Below are 22,494 nucleotides of genomic sequence, written 5' to 3' on the forward strand. Positions count from 1 at the left end.
ATTGTAACCTTACTGTTGATTATGATAACACTTTTGAGGTGCATGAAGAAAGATCTGAAGATTTTCAGTGATTTCCTTTTATCTCATTATTCTAAAGAGTAGCTAGGATAATTTTTTAAAATTAAAATTCATACAAAGGAACATTGCAAATTCCTGTTTGAAGAGTAATGATAGATGTATGTTTTAGCCATGAATAGTCTCACCAAAATATCTTTTAAAACTTTAAAGTGGTAAGAGTTCTGAATTGGTGATTTTTGAAGGGATAATGTTGAATTTATTAGTTTTGCTTTGGGAATTTGGGGATGAGATTGTCTTGATGCTGTAGGAGAGGAGGGATGAGAGTTATGGAATGATATTCTCATATTGAGGAGATAAATTTAAATCCTACATACTCTCTGATATTTAAGTCCTTTCTAGAACATTCCTGACAAGTAGAATTATAGTCTCTTGCCTTCTGGTTTTCATTTTTTTGATAAACTATACTTTTGGGAGGTGTAAACTATGTGGGCTTTTTACTTTGGAAAGGCCTGGATTGTAGTCCACTCTCAAGCTCTAGTTCTGTAATCTTAGTTCACGTATATAACCCCCCTTGCATCCCAGTTTCTGTATCTATAAAATGAGGTATAGTAATACCTTCATCTTAGGATTGTTTTTACCATTAAATGGGATATGCTGTATTTAAGAATGCTTAGTATAGTGGCACCTGGATGGCTCAGTTGGTTAAGCATCTGACTCTTGATTTCCACTCAGGTCATGATCTCAGGATTATGAGATCAGGCCCCACGTCAGGCTCCATGCCTGCTTAAGATTCTCTCTCCCTCTCCCCTCTTACCCCTGCATGCCCCCCCCCCAAAATGCTTAGTATAATGCTTAGCACCTACCAAATAGTAGTTATAAAAATTTTTTTGTAGATTATTTTATGAACTGTAATTTTATGAATTAAATTGAATTAAAAGTATAAAGTATTTTTCTGTATTTTAGGCATATTTATCATTACTATATTCATGGCCCAAAAGGAAATGAAAAACGTACATCAAAAGAAGTTGGACCTTTCAACAACATTGATATTGAAGTAAGATAAAATTCTTTCTTAGAATAATACAGATTATGAGGTATCTGTTCCAGTTCCAAGTGACTCTGGATAAGAAAAATCAATAATTAGACAACCTCTCTCTCCCTGTGTTTCTCCAAAGTACTTTGGCAAATAGATATTTAAGTAAAGAGACCATTGCTCAACGTATGTGGTTTTTGAGCCTTTATTTACTATAGTACTTGATTTCTCTTTTTCCCCTGTCTTCTACAGAGCTAACATCATGTCTCAAAGCAGGGAGAAAAAGGAATATAAATGTTTCTCTTTATTCATAGAAGTCTTAGGATGATGAAGTAAGGTTTAGAAGCACAGAATATTTGAATACTGGGTTCTCAATATCCTTGCCCACACATCGGGAAGAATTTCACATTATCATTGTCCCACTTCCTACCTCTAAGCACGAAACCTTAAATGTACTCCTGAGTTATCTGTTCATCAGCTCTGCTTTGCTCTTTCTTTGCTTACATTCTGTATTTTTAGTAGTATATTATATTCCTTATTGAGATGCTACTTAATGGTTATTTAAGCCATATATAAACATATATATAATTAAGCTATATGATTACTTATATAAATACAAGTTTTGCCTATTCTGTTGTTGGATCATAGTTGAGAACAAAAGTAAATTCACCATAGAATTTAATTATTTTTGTTTTATTTTTATTTTAGATTTCTATGTTTGAAAAGGGGAAGGCACCTAAGATTGTCAACCTAAGGGAAATAGAAGATGACATGCAGACGTTGTATATAAACACAGCAGCTGATAGTTTTGAGTTCAAGGCTCATGTTGAAGGAGATGGTGTAGTGGAAGGGATTATTCGATATCACCCTTTCTTATATGATAGAGAAACTTACCCCGATGATCCATGCTTTCCATCAAGTATGTTAATTTGTTATCTTAGCTACAAAATGTGAAGTTGTGATTTAGGATTGTTTAACCATTATTATTAGTTCGGCTGTTAAGGCTAGATAAAATAAAACTTTTTTCCTTATGAATATCTTAGGTATTTATAATTTTTATAATTCTTGATTTTTGTGTGTATTTACTTCCAGATGAATAAAGCATTGGCTTTAAAGAACATTACATATTCTTTTCTCATGGATTTCTTACTGAACTTTTAGCTATGTACTGCATATTAATCCTTAAACATTCCCATATTGTCTTCCCTTTTTGTAGGTATTTATCAAGAAACTTTAAGCTTTATATAGTCATACTGGTTTTTTCTTTATGCTTTCTGATTTTGGCTTGCTGTGGAAAGCCTTCATACACTTCAGATTATAAAAAGATCCTATAGTTTTATTTTTTAACCATTTTATGTTTAAATCTTTAATGCATTTATAATCTCCTTTTTTGTGTGTACAATGAGGTGGGGCTTTGACTTAATATTTTGCATGTATTTGGTTTCCTGGCATCAGCTACTAAATGTTACTATTTTTTAAATGGTTTGAAATATTACTTTCATAATAATATTAAGTTCCCATAAATACATAGATCTGGATTCTTTAAGGTATTGATATATTTTATGTTTATATACATGAGTAATGATACTCCTGTAGCTTTATACCATGTACTGATACCTGTAGGGTAAGAAACTTACTATTCTTTTTTGAGAAAATTCTTAATCTTTTGCTCTTCTGGATAAATTTTGGAATCACTTTGTACATTCCCTTTAAAAAATCCTAGTGCAATTACTGAAATTGCATTGAATTCATAGATTAACAATATTAAACTTCTTCATTCAGAATACTTCCTTAGTATATTTTTAGATTTGTGGGTTCTGGAACCAGATTTCCTAATTTAAATCCCATCTTTACCACTTTCTATTGTGTAAACTTTGACAAACTATCCTTGTCTCCATTTCTCTGTGAAATGGGAGGTAATCTCTTTCCTTGTAGAGGTGTTGTGAATGTTAGATAAGAAACTGGTGCAAATGCTTAGAATAGTGTCCAGTAAGTGCTCATACATGTTATTACTCAGTGGCTCTACCTCCCATGATTTTGCTTACCCCTTTTTAATTTGACATTTGTAATTTTTCTATGTGTAGACAAAAAGATAAAGTTCTTCAAATGATATCTTAAAATAAGTTTTCTCAAAGCAAAGTGTTTTGGTTTAAAAGAAAGGAACTTCTTTGTGTTTTTTTTGCGGGAGAAGAAGGGTTTATTTTGGGTGGGTGCCTCAGTGCCAAAATAACTAAGGTGTTTGATCCTAATTTGTTTGGGTATATGAAAATGTATTGGTAAGAAGCATAAAAATGTTATAGGCAATTGTGCTAATTATGTGTTTGATGCTTTGTAATGTGTGTCACCTGAATCTGATCTTTGAAAAGTTAGTATTTGAAATAAAATTAAATTTAGTATTATTGATTGATTTGTTCAAACTAGGCAAAGTTGTTGCTACTAGACACTGTAGATTTCCCAGTTGACTTTTATGTGAACATATTGGTTCTGACAGAATTGTGAAACCTGTATTTGAGGTACAGGATTCAAGCTTCTATATTTGTAGGGAAGAAGGATTCTACTATAGGGCATAATCTCTGTATGTGTGACCCTCTTACTCTATAAATAGATTTTAAAGATTGCAGGCTCAGTAGCTAGTGTAGTACCCCTAACACAGATTGATAAGTATGTAAGTAACTATATATTGATGTAAATCAGTAACACCCATTGGTAATGTGGAACCACTTTGGAAATCTGCCTGTCTGAGGGCAAACTAAGAGTAAAGCTGTCACTAAGTTGTATAGAAAGCAGTGTGAGATATCTTATGAGCTTTTGTTACAGTTTCTCTGAAGCAACTTTAATATTTCACTTAAAGAAGTTGGTTACTCAGTGGTAAAAATTGCATAAATTTTATAGCAATAAACAGTTTGCTCCACTCATGCCTTTGCTTTAGAATTAAAAGATGAAGATGATGATGATGATTGTTTCATACTTGAGAAAGCAGCAAGAGGAAAAAGGCCTATTTTTGAATGTTTTTGGAATGGACGGCTAATACCATATACATCTGTTGAAGAGTGAGTTTTGATTTTTGCTGAAATTACATTGTTTCGTAAATTGAATTTTTTACTAATTATAGTATTAATATTTTGTTCTGTTCAAGCTTTGACTGGTGTACTCCTCCAAAGAAGAGAGGGCTTGCACCAATTGAATGTTACAATAGAATATCTGGTGCATTATTCACTAATGACAAATTCCAGGTCAGCACAAATAAACTGACTTTTATGGATCTTGAGCTAAAATTGAAAGATAAGAACACCCTTTTTACAAGGATTTTAAATGGACAGGTATGATTTTAAATATCAATCTTGAATATTTGCATATGTTCTATTTTAAGTATGTCACAAATATGAATTTGTACTGATAATTTACATGCTTTTTATTAAATCAAAAGAATATATATAAATTTTCTTCATGAGCATTTATGTGTTGACATTACTCAAAAATTTCAAAACAATTAGACTGTGTTTGAATAAAATTTATAGACCTTTATTTAGATCTTAATATCAAGACCTTAACAGTGAGTAGAAGCTACAGAAGCATGTTGACTTGATGAGAGCATATGAGAATAATATTATATACTATAAGGGCTATATGTTGAAGTGCAGTATAAAAATTTGGTAGGCATAATTTTTTTAATGATTAAGATACTGATTTTCCAATTGCAAGTTAGAAAAATTTAAGGTGAAATCATTTTTAATTTTGTCCCATTTTCATTTGGAAATGGTGTATTAATGGAGTAAGGTATATAGGAAGAAATGAATTTATTTAACTTTATGCATTATCTTCCATGAGAGTATGTAGTGTGGAGATTTTCTTCCTTACTAATTCTCTTAAAGACAGGCGTTAAACAGCTTATGCTTGAGTATAAATCTCTCTATGTATCTCCCAACAGGGCAAAGAACAATAAGCAGTGACACATTTTCTTAAGTTTTAGTAGAAAACACTTAGTTTTTATTTCATGTCTTAACGTTCTTGAATAGGTAATACGGATATATAATACGTAACTAAAAGGAAAAATGTGAAATGTGTTTTGTATAGCAGTGTTTCTCAACTTCCTTCCTTCTTTCTTTCTTTCTTTCTTTCTTTTTTTTAAGATTTTATTTATTTATTTGACAGAGAGAGACACCGCGAGAGAGGGAACACAAGCAGGGGGAGTGGGAGAGGGAGAAGCAGGCTTCCCATGGAGCAGGGAACCCGATGTGGGACTCGATCCCAGGACTGTGGGATCATGACCTGAGCCAAAGGCAGACGTTTAACGACTGAGCCACCCAGGCGCCCCTCTCAACTTCTTTTTCATTATCATCTTCAAAGGAGCTTTTTAGACTTTTTTCCCTCTAGTCATTCCCCCCCAATGATATTTACATACTGTAGATATACTGTATATATATTTATTATATATATGTATATCCGTGCTTGATAAATGGAGAGATTTTTATCACCTTGTTGAGAATGTGTATGGTTCACAGCGAGGAGCCTTCTGCTTACCCCTTTCCCATAACCAGCTAGTTCTCTTTCTTGTAGGCAGCCAGTGTTCATCATTTTTGGTGTACTCTAGGATTTATACAAGGGAAGGAAAGCTTTGTTACTCGTAGTAACCATTGAGACCTTGGTTCCAAAGATGATAGCAAAGATTTTCTTTCTTAGCAATGCTTCTGTTAGAAATCTAAAATTAGGGCGCCTGGGTGGCTCAGTTGGTTAAGCGACTGCCTTCGGCTCAGGTCATGATCCTGGAGTCCCAGGATCGAGTCCTGCATTGGGCTCCCTGCTCGGCAGGGAGTCTGCTTCGCCCTCTGACCCTCCTCCCTCTCATGCTCTCTGTCTCTCATTCTCTCTCTCTCAAATAAATAAATAAAATCTTTAAAAAAAAAAAAAAAAGAAATCTAAAATTATATGGGAAAAAGCTCCAGGAACATGTTTTAATTTTTTATTAGGTTTTCTGAGGGTGGGGTATGTGGAAGGAAAAAAGGAAGGAATGACAGTGTCTCTGGTTATATTTGTTTACTAGTAGCTATATTTCATAGAACATTAAAGAATTTAATTTTTTTTTTTTTTTACAGGAGCAGCGAATGAAAATTGACAGAGAATTTGCTTTATGGCTGAAGGACTGTCATGAAAAGTATGACAAACAAATAAAATTTACATCTTTTAAAGGAGTAATTACACGTCCTGATCTTCCTTCTAAAAAGCAGGGCCCCTGGGCGACATACTCAGCAATAGAATGGGATGGAAAAATATACAAAGCAGGACAGCTGGTAGGTTTAACTTATTTCTAGATTCAATTTTTAATAGAATTTGAAACTAAATTAGATGTATTAGAATTTAACAACAAAATAATGCATGTATTTAGCTCCTCAGGAGCCAGGAAAGAATGAAAAGGTCAAACTGATTTTAATTACATAATTTAACATGGCAATTTTTAAAAACCTGTTTGTTCCTCCAAAGTCTCAGCAAGGTTTTTATTTTTTTCTTACACTAAACTTTACTCAAATGCAGATTCTTAGTTTTTTTATGTAATATGAAGTAATGAGTTTTTTACTAAATTTTTATTAAGTACGTGCTGCTTGTAAATCTGCTTGTTGACTGTATTATGGAGAATGAAGAGATCTAGGAGAGGTCTTTTGTCCTTAGGGGTATTATAGTCTAAAATCAGACATAACCTACACATAAGTAATAGTAAATGAGAAGGGAATAAATGCTGTGGAAAGAGAGGAAACTGGCAGTTTGGAAGGAGAAGATAGGATTTTCTGACTTTGAATGGGCCTGGGAGAAGAGCAAATGATGAAATTCTTTGGGCAAGAAGTGGCATTTGTACGGACCTTGAAAGAGGTAGAGGCTTGGGTGTTTGTACAGATATTACAAAGGTCGAAGGGCATCCATTTACTCTGTAAATTCAAGTCATCATCATATATTTAAAGCTTTGGAATTGGATGTGATCACTAGAGAGGTCGTGTGTGTAGCTAGAGCCTGGCTTTTCCAACATACAGAGGGGTTAGAATGAAAAGGATGAGCTAGCAAAGGAAAATAAAAGGGATAAGCTGATGAGATACAAGGAAACTAGGAGAATATGGTATCCCTGAAGTCAAGCGAAGAGTTACAAGGAAGAGGAAGTGATCACTTTTGTCAAATTCTGTATGGTTGTTGAGTAAGGTGCTTTCTCAGAGACCATAATCTGAGCACAGACAATACAGGTAAGTGCAGTGAGACAGCCAGTAGTAAAGTTGGATTGTCCTGCAATCTGTTGTGTGTGGAAGGAAATAGTTTAGAAATGAGCTGAAAATGTAGATTGTGTTTAAACTCTGGTAGTCCTTGCCGGGAGTTTCTGAATTGGACTAATGAAAATTATCCTTAGATTTTTAAAGCCAAGTAAGGGAAATACCATAGGCAAGCTTTAAGCCAATTGATTTGAAAGAAATAACTTTTAAGAGTTTGTAATTACTGTTCAATAGTCTGAAAGCAAGATTTTATGGGGAGAAAAGGGTTTGAGGTATGTTGGCTTTCATAATTGATTTTGAAGGATTTATGGACCTTTAGACAACATGCGTAGCTATGACATTTTTGTGTGAAGAAGCCACTGTGTCTTTACAAAGATTTGTTAAGAGTAAGTGGAAAACTTATATAAGTAAATATAAATAAATATAACTTTATTAGAATGCTTTTTTCAGTAATTTTTCTGATACTGCGTTTTTCCCTTGGATGAAATAGTTCTATGAAATAGTTATTAATATTAATCCTGTTTTAGTAAATACTAAAAGCCTTTTTTCTAAAAACTAAATATTAGGTCAAGACAATCAAGACACTTCCTCTCTTTTATGGAAGCATAGTAAAATTTTTTCTTTATGGTGATCATGATGGAGAAGTATATGCCACAGGAGGAGAGGTTCAGATTGCAATGGTAAGATAGCAAGTAATAAAAAATTTTTATTGAAAGTCTCTTGGTACTGCTTACTTTTGTTTAATGCTGAAATAAAGGTACAGTATTTTATCTTTTGCTAGCATTTATTTTATCTGTTGGATAAAGTATTGTTAGCATGAATTTTTATGTTTCTTATTTGGTCTTTTAAATAATCTGTAGAACTTAATATCTGTATGCCCAGTATTTAACAAACGTGTATGTTATTTCTTGTGTCAAAGTAATTTTGTCAAGCATTTGTAAATTTGTAAAACATTTCGTCCACATTGGAGTAAAAATTGGGAACCAGAATTTTCTCAAGAATGAATAACTCCAAAATTATAGTGGGCTTTGTCCTTCTACCATGTTCTTGTTAATATTTGAATGATATTTAATTATGCCTAAGGAGGTTACATGAAAAATAGAAATAAACACTGTGGTATAATGTAAGAATAGCTATTATGTTTTATATACTGAGTTAGGGTAACATGTTCCTTCCAAAGAAACAAGTTTTCATGCAGCTGAATTTGAATAGTTTTTTTTGAAATGTTGATATAAATTTTTTATTCAGGAACCTCAGGCGCTGTATGATGAAATAAAAACTGTGCCAATTGCAAAGCTTGATAGGACAGTTGCTGAGAAAGCTGTGAAAAAATATGTAGAAGATGAAATGGCAAGGTAATTCACATTTCAAAATGCGGGATAAGAATAATAAACTAAAAAATGAATTGTGCTTTTAACTATTCTTGAGCATGTTGTTATGAACACATAATAGGACATTTGTAATCTTAGATTTATATATTGTGATGAACTTCTTGCTGTTAAAAAAAATGAGAGCTCTGGTTGTAAAAACAGAATCCTGTATTTGTTTTATATAAAATTTCCTCCTTTTTCTATATCTAAAGTGTTACTGTTACAGGCACTATGAATCTGGTATGGTAGAAAACAACTTGGTTTGACCTACAACTAGAAGAAAATTGTAGTAACTGTTGAGAGGTAAAGATTAGTACAAGAGAAATAAAAGAAAGTAGAAAAACAAAACTCTTTGTAGCTCTTGTTTTATTTTTTATTTTTTTAAGGTTTTATTTATTTGACAGGGAGGGAGGGAGGGAGAGGGAGAGCACAAGCAGGGGGAGCTGCAGGCAGAGGGAGAAGCAGACTCCCTGCTGACCAAGGAGCCCGATGCAGGACTCGATCCCAGGACTCTGGGATCACGACCTGAGCTGAAAGCAGACACTCAGGCGCCCCTGTTTGTACTTCTTGTATAGCTAATGATGCAGTCATTTTTATTCTTAGTGAATCTAATAATTCTTCTATTAAAAGTTTATCTTCTCTTCCAAAGGTAACTTGTATCATAAAAGAGCTGAAAAACCACAAAAAAATGGACAATTCCTGGCTCTTAATACCAAGAGATTTTGTATTATTGTTTCATTAGTCACAGTAATGGTTAGGGAGGAAAAACTTTTTAGATTATTAATCATATAGAATTTTAGCTTTAACTTTTCAAAATATATCAGAAATAAGTATTAAAGTTTCCAGTGACTTCTGTTTATCTAATTAAGACCATAATTAATATAGTTCATGAAACATTAATATGCTGGTTTCATAATAGGCTCCCTGATAGATTGTCAGTAACTTGGCCTGAAGGAGATGAATTATTGCCAAATGAGATTAGGCCTGCTGGAACCCCCATTGGTATGTTTTTTTTTTTCCCCCTTAATAGTGAAAAATGCTTTTCGTGTGCTTCATGTATTTAATATGTAAAAGACTGTGACAGATTAAAATGCAATGTTAAGACCTAGCAGGCTCATCCCTGTTTTGGGGTGTAACTGAGACATTCTTATTTTAAATTTTGGACTGATAGGTGCATTAAGAATTGAAATACTGAATAAAAAAGGAGAGGCAATGCAAAAGCTTCCAGGAACAAGTCACGGAGGGTCAAAGAAACTCCTGGTTGAGCTCAAAGTTATATTACATTGTAAGTATACAAACTAATTTGGATTTTTTTTTTTAATTTGGATCTTTAATATTGTTCTTAAATGTGTAATGCAGGTTTTAATATCTTCATATAATTATTGATCTAACAAGCTGATAGACACAGTAGATTTACGTTCAGAAATTCAAATGTGTTATGACTAATTTTTAAATTGATATTTTTGTGGGGTTGGTTTTTTTTTTTTTAACTCTATTCTGAATTTTCCCAAGTTGGTAACTGTGGACTAAAATAAGATATGGTGTATATATGCATAGGAATTTGTACTAGATAGGAATTCAGATTAGATAATCCATAAAATCTATTGTAAATCAAAAAACTGGCTCTGAACCTGTGTGCTAGAAATACTTGCTTTAGATTATAGGCCTGGTATAGGAGAACTGGGTATTATTGCTCATCTTGTATTTCCCTAATTTGAATAATCTTGTTTGTTTCTTGTCCATTGTTTTTGTTTTGACTGCCTAAAGGAATTTTTACTTCTTATGTTTAATAATCTATTCTATCATTATATACTTGTGTGTCTCATCCATGGTTTTTAAAGGCACAGTATTTCAGTTTATGTTTATTTCCAACATTTAGAAACTAGTCAATGATAACATTTATACTTATAAATGTGTTGTTAGGTGTCTCAGCATTGAACAGTTTGACTAACTTATTTTACTGAAATACTTGCATTTTTGGCCTCTGTGACACCCTACATCATACTTCTCCAAATTTGTGTGTGTTTGTGTGGCTTAAAACAACATATATTTATTAGAGTTCTGTAGATCATACATTCCAGATGGATTTCATTGACTAAAATCAAAGTGTCAGCAGTATTGAAGGTTGCCTGGGTTGCTCATTTAGTTGGGCGTCTGCCTTTGGCTCAGGTCGTGATCCCAGGTGCTGAGATCGAGCCCTGCACTTGGGCTCCCCTCTCCCTCTGCTGTTCCCCCTGCTTGTGCTCTCTCGCTCTCTGTCAAATAAAATAAAATCTTTAAAAAAAGGTGTCAGCAGGATTGCATTCCTTCTGGAGGCTTTAGGGCAGCCTTCCCTTTTCCACATTCTAGAATCCATATCCTTGGCTTGTGGCCCATTCCTCCATCTTCAAAGTCAGTAGTATAGCATTCTCCAGTCTCTCTGTGACTCTGACTCTCCTGCCTCCCCTGCTTCCCCCACCCCGTATTATTTTTTTCATTGAAAAATTTATTATGTTAAAATATATAAAACATAAATTTATGATTTTAACCATTGTAAGATATACAGTTCATTGGCATTAAATACATTTATACTGTTGTGCAACCATTAACCACTGTCCATCTCTAGAACTTTTTTATCATCCCAGACTAAAACAGTAGTAATAACCTCCCCATCACTCTGTCCCCACAATCTCCTGGTAACCATTGTTCTACTTTCTGTCTCTGTGACTATGATTCTTTTAGGTATCTCAATAAAATACATGAAATCATATTCTAGTGTATGTATGTACCATATTTTGTTTATCCATTTATCCATCGATGGACACTTGGGTTGCTTTCATGTTGAGGTATTGTGAATGATGCCACTGAATATTGGTACGCAAATATCTGTTTGAGTCCCTTATTTCAGTTCCTTTGGATACATACCCAGATGTGGAATTGCTAGGTCATATGGTAATTCTAATGTGTAACTTTCTGAGGAACTGCGATACTGTTTTTCACAGTGGCTGCAGTCTTTTACACCCCCACCAGCAATGCACAAGTTCCAGTATCACCACATCCTTGCTAACACGTTTTCTGGGTTTTTTGGTAAAAGGCATCCTAATTGGTGTGAAGTGATATTTTGTGGTTTTGATTTGCATTCCCTAATGATGAGTGAAATTGAGCATCTTTTTGTGTGCTTATAGATATCTCTATATCTTTTTTGGAGAAATGTCCATTCAGATCCTTTGCTCATTTTTTAATTGGATTTTTTATTGTTGAGTTGTAGGAGTTCTTTATATTTGGATAATCCTTATCAGATACTATATAATTTGCAGATACTTTCTTTTCATTCTGTGGACTGCCTTCTCACCCTGTTGGTGGTGTTTTTTGATGCAGAAAATGTAATTCTGATGTAGTCCAATTTTTTTTTTTTTTTAGATTTGAGAGAGCATGTGCGGGGGCGGGGGGGGTGTGGAGGGAGGGGTAGAGGAAAAGAATCCCAAGCAGACTCTGTGGAGCCTGACATGGGGTTGGATCTCATGACCCTGAGATCACCACCTGAGCTGAAACCAAGAGTCGGACACTCAGCCAACTGAGCCACCCAGGCGCCCCCAGTTTTTCTGTTTTTGCATTGTTGCTTTTGGTATTCTATCCAAGAAGTCATTGCCAAATCCAGTGTCAGGAAGCTTTTTTTGGTCTAAAATTAGTTTTATCATTTTAGCTCTTACATTTAGTTCTTTGATCCATTTTGAGTTCAATTTATATAGATTAAATTTTTTTGCATGTGGATTTCCAGTTTTCATGGCACAAATAATTAGAAACACTGTTCTTTCTCCATTGAATGGCCTAGGCATTCTTGTCAAAAATCATTTGACCATACATTCAAGGGTTTATTTCTGGGCTCTTTGTAAGTCTCTTCTTATGCCAGTAGCACATTATTTAGATTACTGTAACTATGTAGTAAACTTTGAAAGGAAATGTGAGTTCTCTAACTTTGTTTTTCTTATTCAGGATTGTTTTGGCTGTTTGGGTCCCTTAAAATTCCAAATACATTTAGCATGGGTTTCCTATTTCTGCAAAAAATGGTACTGGGGTTTTGATAGGGGTCATATTGCATCTGTAGATCAGTTGGATGTTATTGTCATCTTAACAATCCATGAACATGATTTTGTATCGTCCAAGTGTGCTGAATTTATTTATTGGCAGATAATAAAAAATAAAGTCACTTGAGGGACGCCTGAGTGACACAGTTGGTTAAACATTCGACTCTTGGTTTCAGCTCAGGTGGTGATCTCAGGGTTATGGGATTGGGCCCCATGTTCAGCTTCCCACTCGGTGTGGAGTCTGCTTGGATTCTCTCTCCCTCTCTCTAAAATAAATAAATCTTCAAAAAAGGTTACTTGAAATAATAATCCTTTTTTAATGTTGTCATGTCACCTACTTGATGTATGTTTGGTTTTGTTTATGAATTGCTGTATTTTAATTCTATTTTTTCAATTTTTAAGTCATTTACATAATTTCAAAGTCAGAAATAAACCTTCAGAGAAGTTATGTCATCCCTCTACTCTGTTTACTTCCTCCCTGTTTAGGTAGTAATTTTATTAGTTTTTGGCTTATCTTTCCTGTGTTTCCTGCTATAATGCCGAGTAGGAACAAATATATCATTTCTTACCCTTCCTTACAAAAAAGGTAGCATATTTTATTTATATGTGTGTGTGTGTGTGTGTGTTTTTACTTCTTTCTCATAACAGTGGGTCATTAGATCTTAGCAATTCTATATAAATAAACTGTGGTATTTTAGTCTTGAAAACTCTTAAGGAAAATTATTTTTAATATCAAAAGAAAATTATCTAATCTTTTGTACCAATTAATTTTATTCATAGATACATTTTTAAGAATTGAAATAAAGGAATTTTAATGAGCTGAATGAATAATTTTCATTATGCTGTTCACTTGCATAGGATAGCTTTAGATCCTTTGATGAAGTTTCAAAACAATTTCTAAAAATGTACAACAAATAAAGATATTTGATGCCAGTGTGACATTTCATATTCATGTTGTGTATTCAGTTTCTCAAGGTATAAATATTTCTTTTTTCTTTTATTAAGCTTCAAATGGAAATAAAGAAATCATTTCACATATTAGTCAACATGGAGGAAAATGGCCTTACTGGTTTAAAAAAATGGGTGAGTTATTATTCTGAACGTTAAAAATTATATCAGTATTATGTTGACTTGATTTTTAATTTCTTCTTAATTTGTCCAGAAAATATTCAGAAATTGGGGAATTACACATTGAAATTACAAGTTGTATTGAATGAAAGTAATGCAGACACTTATGCAGGAAGACCACTACCATCAAAGGCAATTAAATTTTCTGTTAAAGGTAAGTGAAACACTATATACCTACATATTATACTAAAGGTGGCATTTTAAATAAAGGGAGAATAGATAGATAGGTAATTCAGTAAAAGATGTTTGGCCAGTTGTGACCATCATCTTAAAATTAAGGCTTTATGATTCTGCTTCATAATCATATTTCTTTAAGTTTTTATTTAAGTTATAGTTTTAATATGCAATGTAATATTAGTTTCAGGTGTACAATACAGTGATTCAATACTTCTGTACATCACCCGGTGCTCATCACAAGTTCACTCCTTAATCCCCATTTAATCCCCTCTTGCCTATTTAACCCATCCTCTTGCCCCCTCCCCTCTGGTAATCATCAGTTTGTTCTCTATAGTTAAGAGTCTCTTTCTTGGTTTGCCTTTGTCTCTTTTTTCCCCTTTGCTCGTTTGTTTTGTTTCTTTGATTCCACATGGGTGAAATCATATGGTATTTGTCTTTCTCTGACTTATTTTGCTTATTAGCATAATATAATCCCTAGCTCCGTCCATGTCATTGCAAATTCATAATCATATTTCTTTAAAATTTTTGAAGGGATCATCATTTACTTCTCTTATTGCTGGTAACATCTAAAGCTATTCTGATTCCTGACCTTTGCGTGTGTGAGCTGTTCTGCCCACCACCTCCACCACATTCTTCCCTTTTCCCTGATGCCCAGCTGTTTGGAGAATCTCTTTTTGTTCTACTTTCTGAAATTTTAAATTCTAGGAATTTTCCTTGAATCACTTTGATTTCCTACTCTGTTTTCTACATCATCTCATATTAAGACAGTGGACATCTTGACTGGTGTACTAATATTCTTTTTTTCTACTTTCCATCTCTTATTTACCTGTGTTATGGGAGATTCCTTTAACATGACATGCTACTACACTTTCTATTGAATTTTTCCTTTCTGCTGTCATTTTTTATTCTCTGGCTATTCCCTTTTCAAAGCTTCTCTGCCTACTTCATGAATTCAGTGTCTTTAATAATTCCCTGAGGGTATTAGTGGTGGTCTTTTTTGAAATATTTAAACTTTTTTATAATCTGTTTCCTCCATGTTGGTTTTTTTTATGTTTGCCCTTTCATATAGTAGACGCTCTCTTACATGTCTGGTGATTTGCTTACATTTAATCATAGGACATTTGAAAGCTTTTCTTTCATTTGGAGTGATTATGGGAATTTTTAGATTTTCTCTCTTGGGCTGTCTAGATTCCCTAAAGTAGAGCCTTCTGGTCTTCTGCTGGGAGGGTAAACACCTCACTGCCAGCATTTGGGGAGCAAACTGAGGAAGGCTGTTGGGGGGTCTCATATCTACTATATAATCTTTTACTTGGTATTTTCAGCAAACCGTGACACTTTTAGTAGTGCTTTGTCCCTCACTTCTTAGCCCTACTTTTTTACCTTTGTCAGAGAATAAGCCTTCTGTCTATTGCTGGGGCTAAGGAAGGCAGTTGACTGGTTCTGTGTATTGAGGGATGGGGATCTAGGGAACTCTTTTTTTTTTTTTTTTTTTAAAGATTTATTTTAGAGAGGGAGAGCGCACATATGGGGGGGAGGGGCAGAGGAAGAGACAGAATCTTAAGCAGACTCTGCACTGAGTGTGGAGCCCAACACGGGGCTGGATCTCACGACCCTGAGATCAAGACCTGAGCTGAGATCATAAGTTGGACAGTTAACCAACTGATCCACCCAGGCGCTTCTACCACATTCTTTTAATAGCTGCAGAACACATTCCATAGCATAGACATGCTATAACTGAAGCAATTTTCTATTAATGAACATTTAGGTTGTTTCCAATTTTTTGGCTATTACAAACCATGTTTCTATATGGAAAAAATTCATGCTGCTTTGTGTACATGTGCTAGAAATTCTCTAGGGTGGATAAAAAGTAGAATTGACAAGCTGACTTGTATATGCCTTAACATTTTAAATATATTTGCTCTTCCAAAATGTTGTACCAGGGTACCTTCACCAACAAACCATGAGAGTTCTAATTTCCTTCTGCTCATTCCTGGCCAGTGTCTGTATTTATCCTAGTTGGTGGTTAAATTATTTATTAGATTTTGCACCTCTTCTCACTTTTCTTGGGCTCTCTATGTCATCTGTGAAAACCTATTCATTTGCTGTGCCCATTTTAACAGTTTAAAGCTGTGGTTCTCAAATTTGACTTTCTATCTTAATCATCTGGAGAGCTTTTTAAGACACTGGTCTGTGGGATATCACTCCCAGAGTTTCTGGGTTTGAGTGAGCCCTAGAATACACGCTTTTAATAATTTCTCAGAGGATGGCTGAAACTGACTAGAGAACACACTTTAAGAAGAACTGGTTTATAGAAAGTTTTTATGTATTCTGGATTTTAATCCCTTGTTGCAGTGTTGTACATATTTTCTCCTATGGAACATCTCTTTTAACTTTGTGTATTTTAACTAATAAGATATTTTAAACTTTATCAAATACATTCTTTCATAGCTGTTGAGTACAGTAGTTCCCCCTTGTGTGCAGGGGACGTGTTGCAAGACCACTCCCAGTGGTTCTCTTGAAACTGCAGATAGTACCAAAATCATATATATACTATTTTTTTTCTGTATATGCATACTGTAATGAAATTTAATTTATAAATTAGGGACTTTAAGAGATTAACAATAATAATAAAATAGAACAATTATAACAATATACTGTAATAGAAATTATGTAATATGGTCTTTTCCTTTCTTAAAATATCTTATTTTACTACTATACTTACTCTTCTTGTGATGACGTGAGGTGATAAAATGCCTATCTGGTGAGATGAAGTGAGGTCAATGACCTAGGAATTGTAACATAGTTTTAGGCTACTGTTGACCTTCTGACAGTATATCAGAAGTAGGATCATCTGCCTCTGGACTACAGTTAACCACAGATAAGGTGTGGGGGGGGCTGATATTATGTTTTGCCTTAGTTTTTCCTATGATAATGTTATAAACTTATTCTTTATTATATTCTAATAATTTCATAGTTTAAAAACCTTTTTTTCTTCCTCTAGAATTTTACTTTTATGTATAGTGAGATAAAGATCTAACTTTCCCAAGTGGCTTATAGATATAATTTATATAAGTTTCTCACAGATTTAAAATGCCATCTCTATCGTAGTTTAGGTTCCTGTATATAAAATATGGCTGTTTCTGACCTATAATGAATTTGTTTCTCATGTTTACTTTTTTTTTTTTTTAAGAGGGTAAACCAGAGAAGTTTTCATTTGGTCTTATGGATCCTCCTTTTCGTGTTGGAGTCCCATTCAATATCCCTCTGGAGTTTCAGGATGAATTTGGTCATACTAGTCAACTAGGAAATGATATTCAGCCAGTTTTTGAAGCAAGGTAATTTGAAGGATCAACCTATATGTGACTTTTCATACTTACTAAGCATTGTCTTTTTTAGCTTAAATTATTTATGTGTTTAACTTCACATTTGTCATTTAAAGTTTTTAGTGTGTTTTATAAGATCTGAGGGATTTATTAAGCCCTAAGCTATGCTTTATGACAAAAGTGTCTTTTTGAGCCCACTTTTTATGTATGCTTTCTTCTGTTGTCTCTATGTACTTTTTCCCCTCATGTTATAATCATTCACTCTTTTTTTTTTTTCTTTTTTAAAGGGTCTATCCAACAAGAAGATCTAACGATTGTAATTGTTCACTCTTAATCATCTGAGCATGTGCTATATTCCAGGCACTTGCTAGCTAGACCTATAGAAGTGATTAAGAACATAGTATTTGTCTTCTAGAAACTCACAGTGAGATAGTTTAGTGATTAGATTTATAGCATGGTTAAGTTCTTGGAAAACAATACATAGTTACAAAAATTTTTAAAATGAGTTGAAAAAAATGATTCTTTTGACCTATTGCATTCATTTGAATATTAAACCGTAATGGAATAGTTGAACACTTAAATGTGTTTGTTTAAAAATAAAACACTGGAAGTATCCCTTCTAGTCACAATTGGAAAAATATTAGCGCATTATTTGATACCTATTATTGATTATAACTCCATCATCCTATCCTTGATAGGATATTCTTACATGAGAAGTCTCTGTCACACGTACATATTTATATTTTGGGTTTTGAACTTAAAAAAAATCCTGGTGGCATGGCTGTGTGAATTTATCTTCAACAAAGACAATTTCCTTAATGGGTTTCTTTGTTTTTTTGTTTTTTCAGTGTTACGTGAATTAAAAAAAATCATTCATGCATGTAGCTTTAAATAGTCAAGTAGTTCGGTAAGGCTTATTATAAAAGAACAGTTTCTCCTCCCTCTGCTCTCTCTGACCTACCCACAATCCACTTCTCAGAGAACCCTTTCGACTTTCTTACTTGAATCTACTGGTAACTACTGCCATATATCTAAATTTTATATTGCTATTTCTTCATTCTTCAGTTTTAGGCATTCTCTCTTGACTTAATGGCTATAGACAATGACGTATTCTCTTAATACCACTTCTGTTAAAATAAGCTTCCTTCCTGTTCCTCTGTTCCTCAATAAAGTTTATATTGTGGCTTGGTCAGTATTTAGTCCTTGCTTTATTGCATTTATGTAAATACTAGTCACTTACTTTATTGTACAACTTTGTTGCTACTATACTTTTTCTTTGCTAAGTTTATGACAGATTAAACTCTGCCAAATTGGTCTCTTCTTATGATGTTTTAAGTGCATAGATAATCTATCAGTTTCATATTTTTGGAGACATCTCTGTCATCATTGTTTGCTCTTTCTGAGGTCCTTATTTTTTGGTACTGAACCTTCTGGACTGCTTCTCTGATTTTCCTAATTTTTCTCTTTTTCTTTTTGTATTTCTACTTTTCTTTCTGACAGATATTTTTCAACTTTATCTTTACAACCTTTCCATTTGGCTTTTCCTCCCTCATGGTGTATCTTTTACTTTTATTCCCTCGTCTTACCCCTTGACAAGAGTAAAATGTTTACACTCTAATGACCTACATGTGGTCACAGGCTATTTAGGAATGAAATTGCTCATGGTAATAGATTAGGGAATCTTTAGTGTATATTTTAACGAGGTTACATCATAAGACTGTACTTGATTATTTGGACTAAAATTGCTATTTAGTTTAATAAGTGCCAGAAACTCTCTAACATCTCACTGGATGAAAGATTTGGGGGGGAAAAAAAAAAATACATGGCGAAGTCTGAAGATTTCCCTAAACCTGGCCTATTTGGGTATTTCCTTTTCTTGACCTATGTGCATGGTCTAGCATTTGATTATTTCCTGCCTTGTATCTTATTTAATAAATGAAGCTTTATATTTTATAATTTATCATTTACAATGTTTGGCCCAGTGCTATCACTTATGGATCATTTGTCTTTGTAAAAGAAGTTCTTGGGAATTTTCTCCTATTGAATTATTCTATTTTTTAAAATACTATCTTATTAGAAAAGTAAATTAAACATGAGAATGGCATATGAGAAGGTTACACATTTGCAACTTATTTATAGGTAATGGAGGGGAAGTTAAAAAATAATTTGTTTTTTCCAGTGGTTTATCTTTACATTATGAAGAAATAACCAGAGGACCGAATTGTGTGATTCGAGGTGTTACAGCTAAGGGCCCTGTAAACTCTTGTCAAGGCAAGGTAATCATTGTACATAAATGTTTTAATACATGCTTATTTCCTGTATGATAAAAATGAAGTGGAGAATTTAAAATGGGATGGGTTAGCCTGGTGATGGGTATTAAAGAGGGCACGTACTGAATGGAGCACTGGGTGTTATACGCAAACAATGAATCATAGAACACTACATCAAAAACTAATGTAATGTATGGTGATTAACATAATAAAAATAAATAAAATTGGATGACATAGTTTTGTAACAGGATGACAATATGGGGTTCCTAAGAATTAGGATCATGTCACTAAACTTACCATTTACATCTCTAAGGGAAACTAGCATGTTTGCTATTATGTAACATTTATGAATTAAATATTTTTTAAGTGTCTTCATCTTCATTCCATTCTTTTCACATTCAGAGTTATTTTATCAACAGTTATCCAATACTAGGTTTCTTTTTTCTCTCCAACTTTAAAAAATTTTTGAATATTAATTTTAGAACACAAAAATATGAGAAACTTTGGCTCACATTTATGAACATACTGGGTTTGGTATTTGGATAAAGGAAAATGTTTTGGGAGGGATAAAGTTAGGGAGGGTAAAAATATAAATTCCAATAAGGTAATTTTTCTATCAGGTATATAAAGTAGTTAATAGATTTACATGACTAAAGGGAATTCTATGACTAATAACAAGTAATATATAACTTTTCTTCACTGCAGCATTAACCTACAAGATATATTCAAAACTTTTCCATCAAAATGGCATTTAATTAAAAATAGAGCATATGAATTTATGCTGCACTGCATTGTATAATGAAATCAAATTAAAAGTCAAGTTCTGTACATCTTTCTGAATTCAGAGTTTCCTGGAAGAAGAACTTGAAATTCAGGGAAATTTGACTTTAGTAAGATAAGCTTACTAAAAAACTAAAATGATTTCTAGATTTTTTAAAAAACTTTTTTGAAATAACTTTATATTTACAGAAGAGTTAGATAGTATAGAGAGTTTGCATATACTCTGTACCCAGCTTCCTCTATTAATATCTTCTATAACTATCAAGTATTTATCCAAACTAAGAAATTAACATTGGTACAATACTATTAACAAAACTGTGGACTTTATTTACATTTCACCAGCTTTTTTTACTAATTAGTTTTCTATTCCAGGATCAAATCCAGAATACCACATTGCATTTAGAGATTTCTAGATTTTTGGTATTTTATATTTCATATTTTCCATATTTTTTATAATGCCCATCTTGATTCTGATTATTCAAAGGTTATTCCTTTTGAATTTTAAGAGGCTATTATCTGTAAAGAAGCAATATGAGTCCATTTTTTCATCTATATCTCTTACATAAATGATCATGTTTCTCAATATAAATTTGCTGAATAGATTAATGTTATGGAAATTAAAAGCAAAAATAAATCAGAATTGAGTTGTTAAACTACTGAGCTATTTAGGACTTGGATTTAATTAAAATAATTTTTTTCAACAGAATTTTAATTTGAAGGTTATTCTGCCGGGTTTAAAAGAAGACACACAGATTTTAAAAATTAGATTACTACCAGGTAATATTTTAAGAAATATTCCTAATATTTACCTTTAAAATAATAATCTTATTATAAAATATAAGATGAAGTGTTTTTTGGCTCGGTTATGGTGTAAGTCTTGAAAATACATTTGAATGTCAAAGCACTGACAGAAATGACTAATTGAAAAAACAGGAAAATGTGTAGGAAGACATTAGTGAAGTTCTAAAAATAATCAGGAGAAAAGTGTGAATGTTGAGAATGTATTAGGGAACAACTCTTAAGAGATACACTAATCAGGCTTATATTAGAACTGGACCTGTCTTTAACTTTTCCTGTATAACTGTAAATGTTTCATATCTTATGAAAAGTTTCTCATGCATTTATGTTAACTTGATAATGACTTATCAACTTCGTAATGAAGTTACGTTAAAGTAACACAGGGTAGGAAATGCTGGCTAATTTGAGAGGCAGTCTGTCATATAGGTTCAAAGAATACATTCTGATATTATCTCTTCTGGGTTTGAATTTAAGCTGACACTTAAGAGCTAGGTAAACTTGTCCTGTCCCTCAGTTTCCTCATGTGTAAAATGAAATAATATCTACTTTCTCACAGTTGTTGTGAGGATTGAATGAGTTAATATAGGTAACCCTCACTTTGCAAGATTTTGTGGTAACTGAATGGAGGACGACACAGTTCCAATATGCATGAGTTCTTGTTAACACAGTACTGTGCAAAGTGAGAACTGCATGTGCTTGTAAAACACAACAGTGCTTGGTATGTCAGTTTTAGCTCTGTTATTAATAATACTATAATCATACCTTTGTCCACATATGACCTTTTGTACTGTTTTTAAATGAAATGATACATAGTAGCTATGTCCTTTCACAAATTCAAGTTGTTTGGTTTCCCTCAAGCACAAATTGATAAAAGATGTCAAAATTAGCACATTGGTAGAAGTATAAGAATAAAATTATTAAGGCACCTGGCTGGCTCAGTTAGAAGAGCATGTGGTTCTTGAATCTCGGAGTCATGAGTTTGAGCCCCACGTTGAGTGTAGAGATTACTTACATACATACTTAAATGCACACAGAAGCAAACTTAAAAATTATTACATACTAATAAACACAGTGCTTTTATTTTAGAGGTTAGATAAAAGGTATAGATTTGGGTAGTGAAATTCTTAATAACCAGGTAGTTTGACATTGTTTTGAATTTGAGAATGAAAATTGTAAAGTAGGAGGTAGCATGGTATAATGATAATTGTCAAGAGGTTTCAGATTACTCAGGACATTAACCTGAGCCTGCCACTTACTAGTCATATGACCTGGACAAGATACTTAA

General features: G+C 33.2%; 1 protein-coding gene across 3 annotated transcripts in view; it reads left to right on the forward strand.

Moving 5' to 3' along the window:
• Positions 1–22,494, forward strand: part of SMCHD1 (structural maintenance of chromosomes flexible hinge domain containing 1) — a 141,362-nt gene that overhangs the window by 41,156 nt on the left and 77,712 nt on the right. For all 3 annotated transcript variants that reach the window (XR_004677641.1, XM_034996034.1, XM_034996035.1), the window contains 14 exons: positions 982–1,072; positions 1,760–1,970; positions 3,981–4,101; positions 4,188–4,371; positions 6,145–6,339; positions 7,866–7,979; positions 8,548–8,654; positions 9,589–9,671; positions 9,841–9,954; positions 13,739–13,816; positions 13,896–14,015; positions 17,229–17,373; positions 19,541–19,637; positions 21,116–21,188. Coding sequence is in view for 2 of the 3 variants with exons in the window: in XM_034996034.1 (XP_034851925.1) it covers positions 982–1,072; positions 1,760–1,970; positions 3,981–4,101; positions 4,188–4,371; positions 6,145–6,339; positions 7,866–7,979; positions 8,548–8,654; positions 9,589–9,671; positions 9,841–9,954; positions 13,739–13,816; positions 13,896–14,015; positions 17,229–17,373; positions 19,541–19,637; positions 21,116–21,188 (1,733 nt within the window). In the remaining variant the exon portion in view is untranslated. The remainder of the gene's footprint in view (positions 1–981; positions 1,073–1,759; positions 1,971–3,980; positions 4,102–4,187; positions 4,372–6,144; positions 6,340–7,865; positions 7,980–8,547; positions 8,655–9,588; positions 9,672–9,840; positions 9,955–13,738; positions 13,817–13,895; positions 14,016–17,228; positions 17,374–19,540; positions 19,638–21,115; positions 21,189–22,494) is intronic.

The sequence above is a fragment of the Mirounga leonina genome, unplaced genomic scaffold (genome assembly GCF_011800145.1).
Source record: "Mirounga leonina isolate KUSES-001 unplaced genomic scaffold, KU_Mleo_1.0 Mir_93, whole genome shotgun sequence".
Classification (NCBI taxonomy): Eukaryota; Metazoa; Chordata; class Mammalia; order Carnivora; family Phocidae; genus Mirounga; species Mirounga leonina.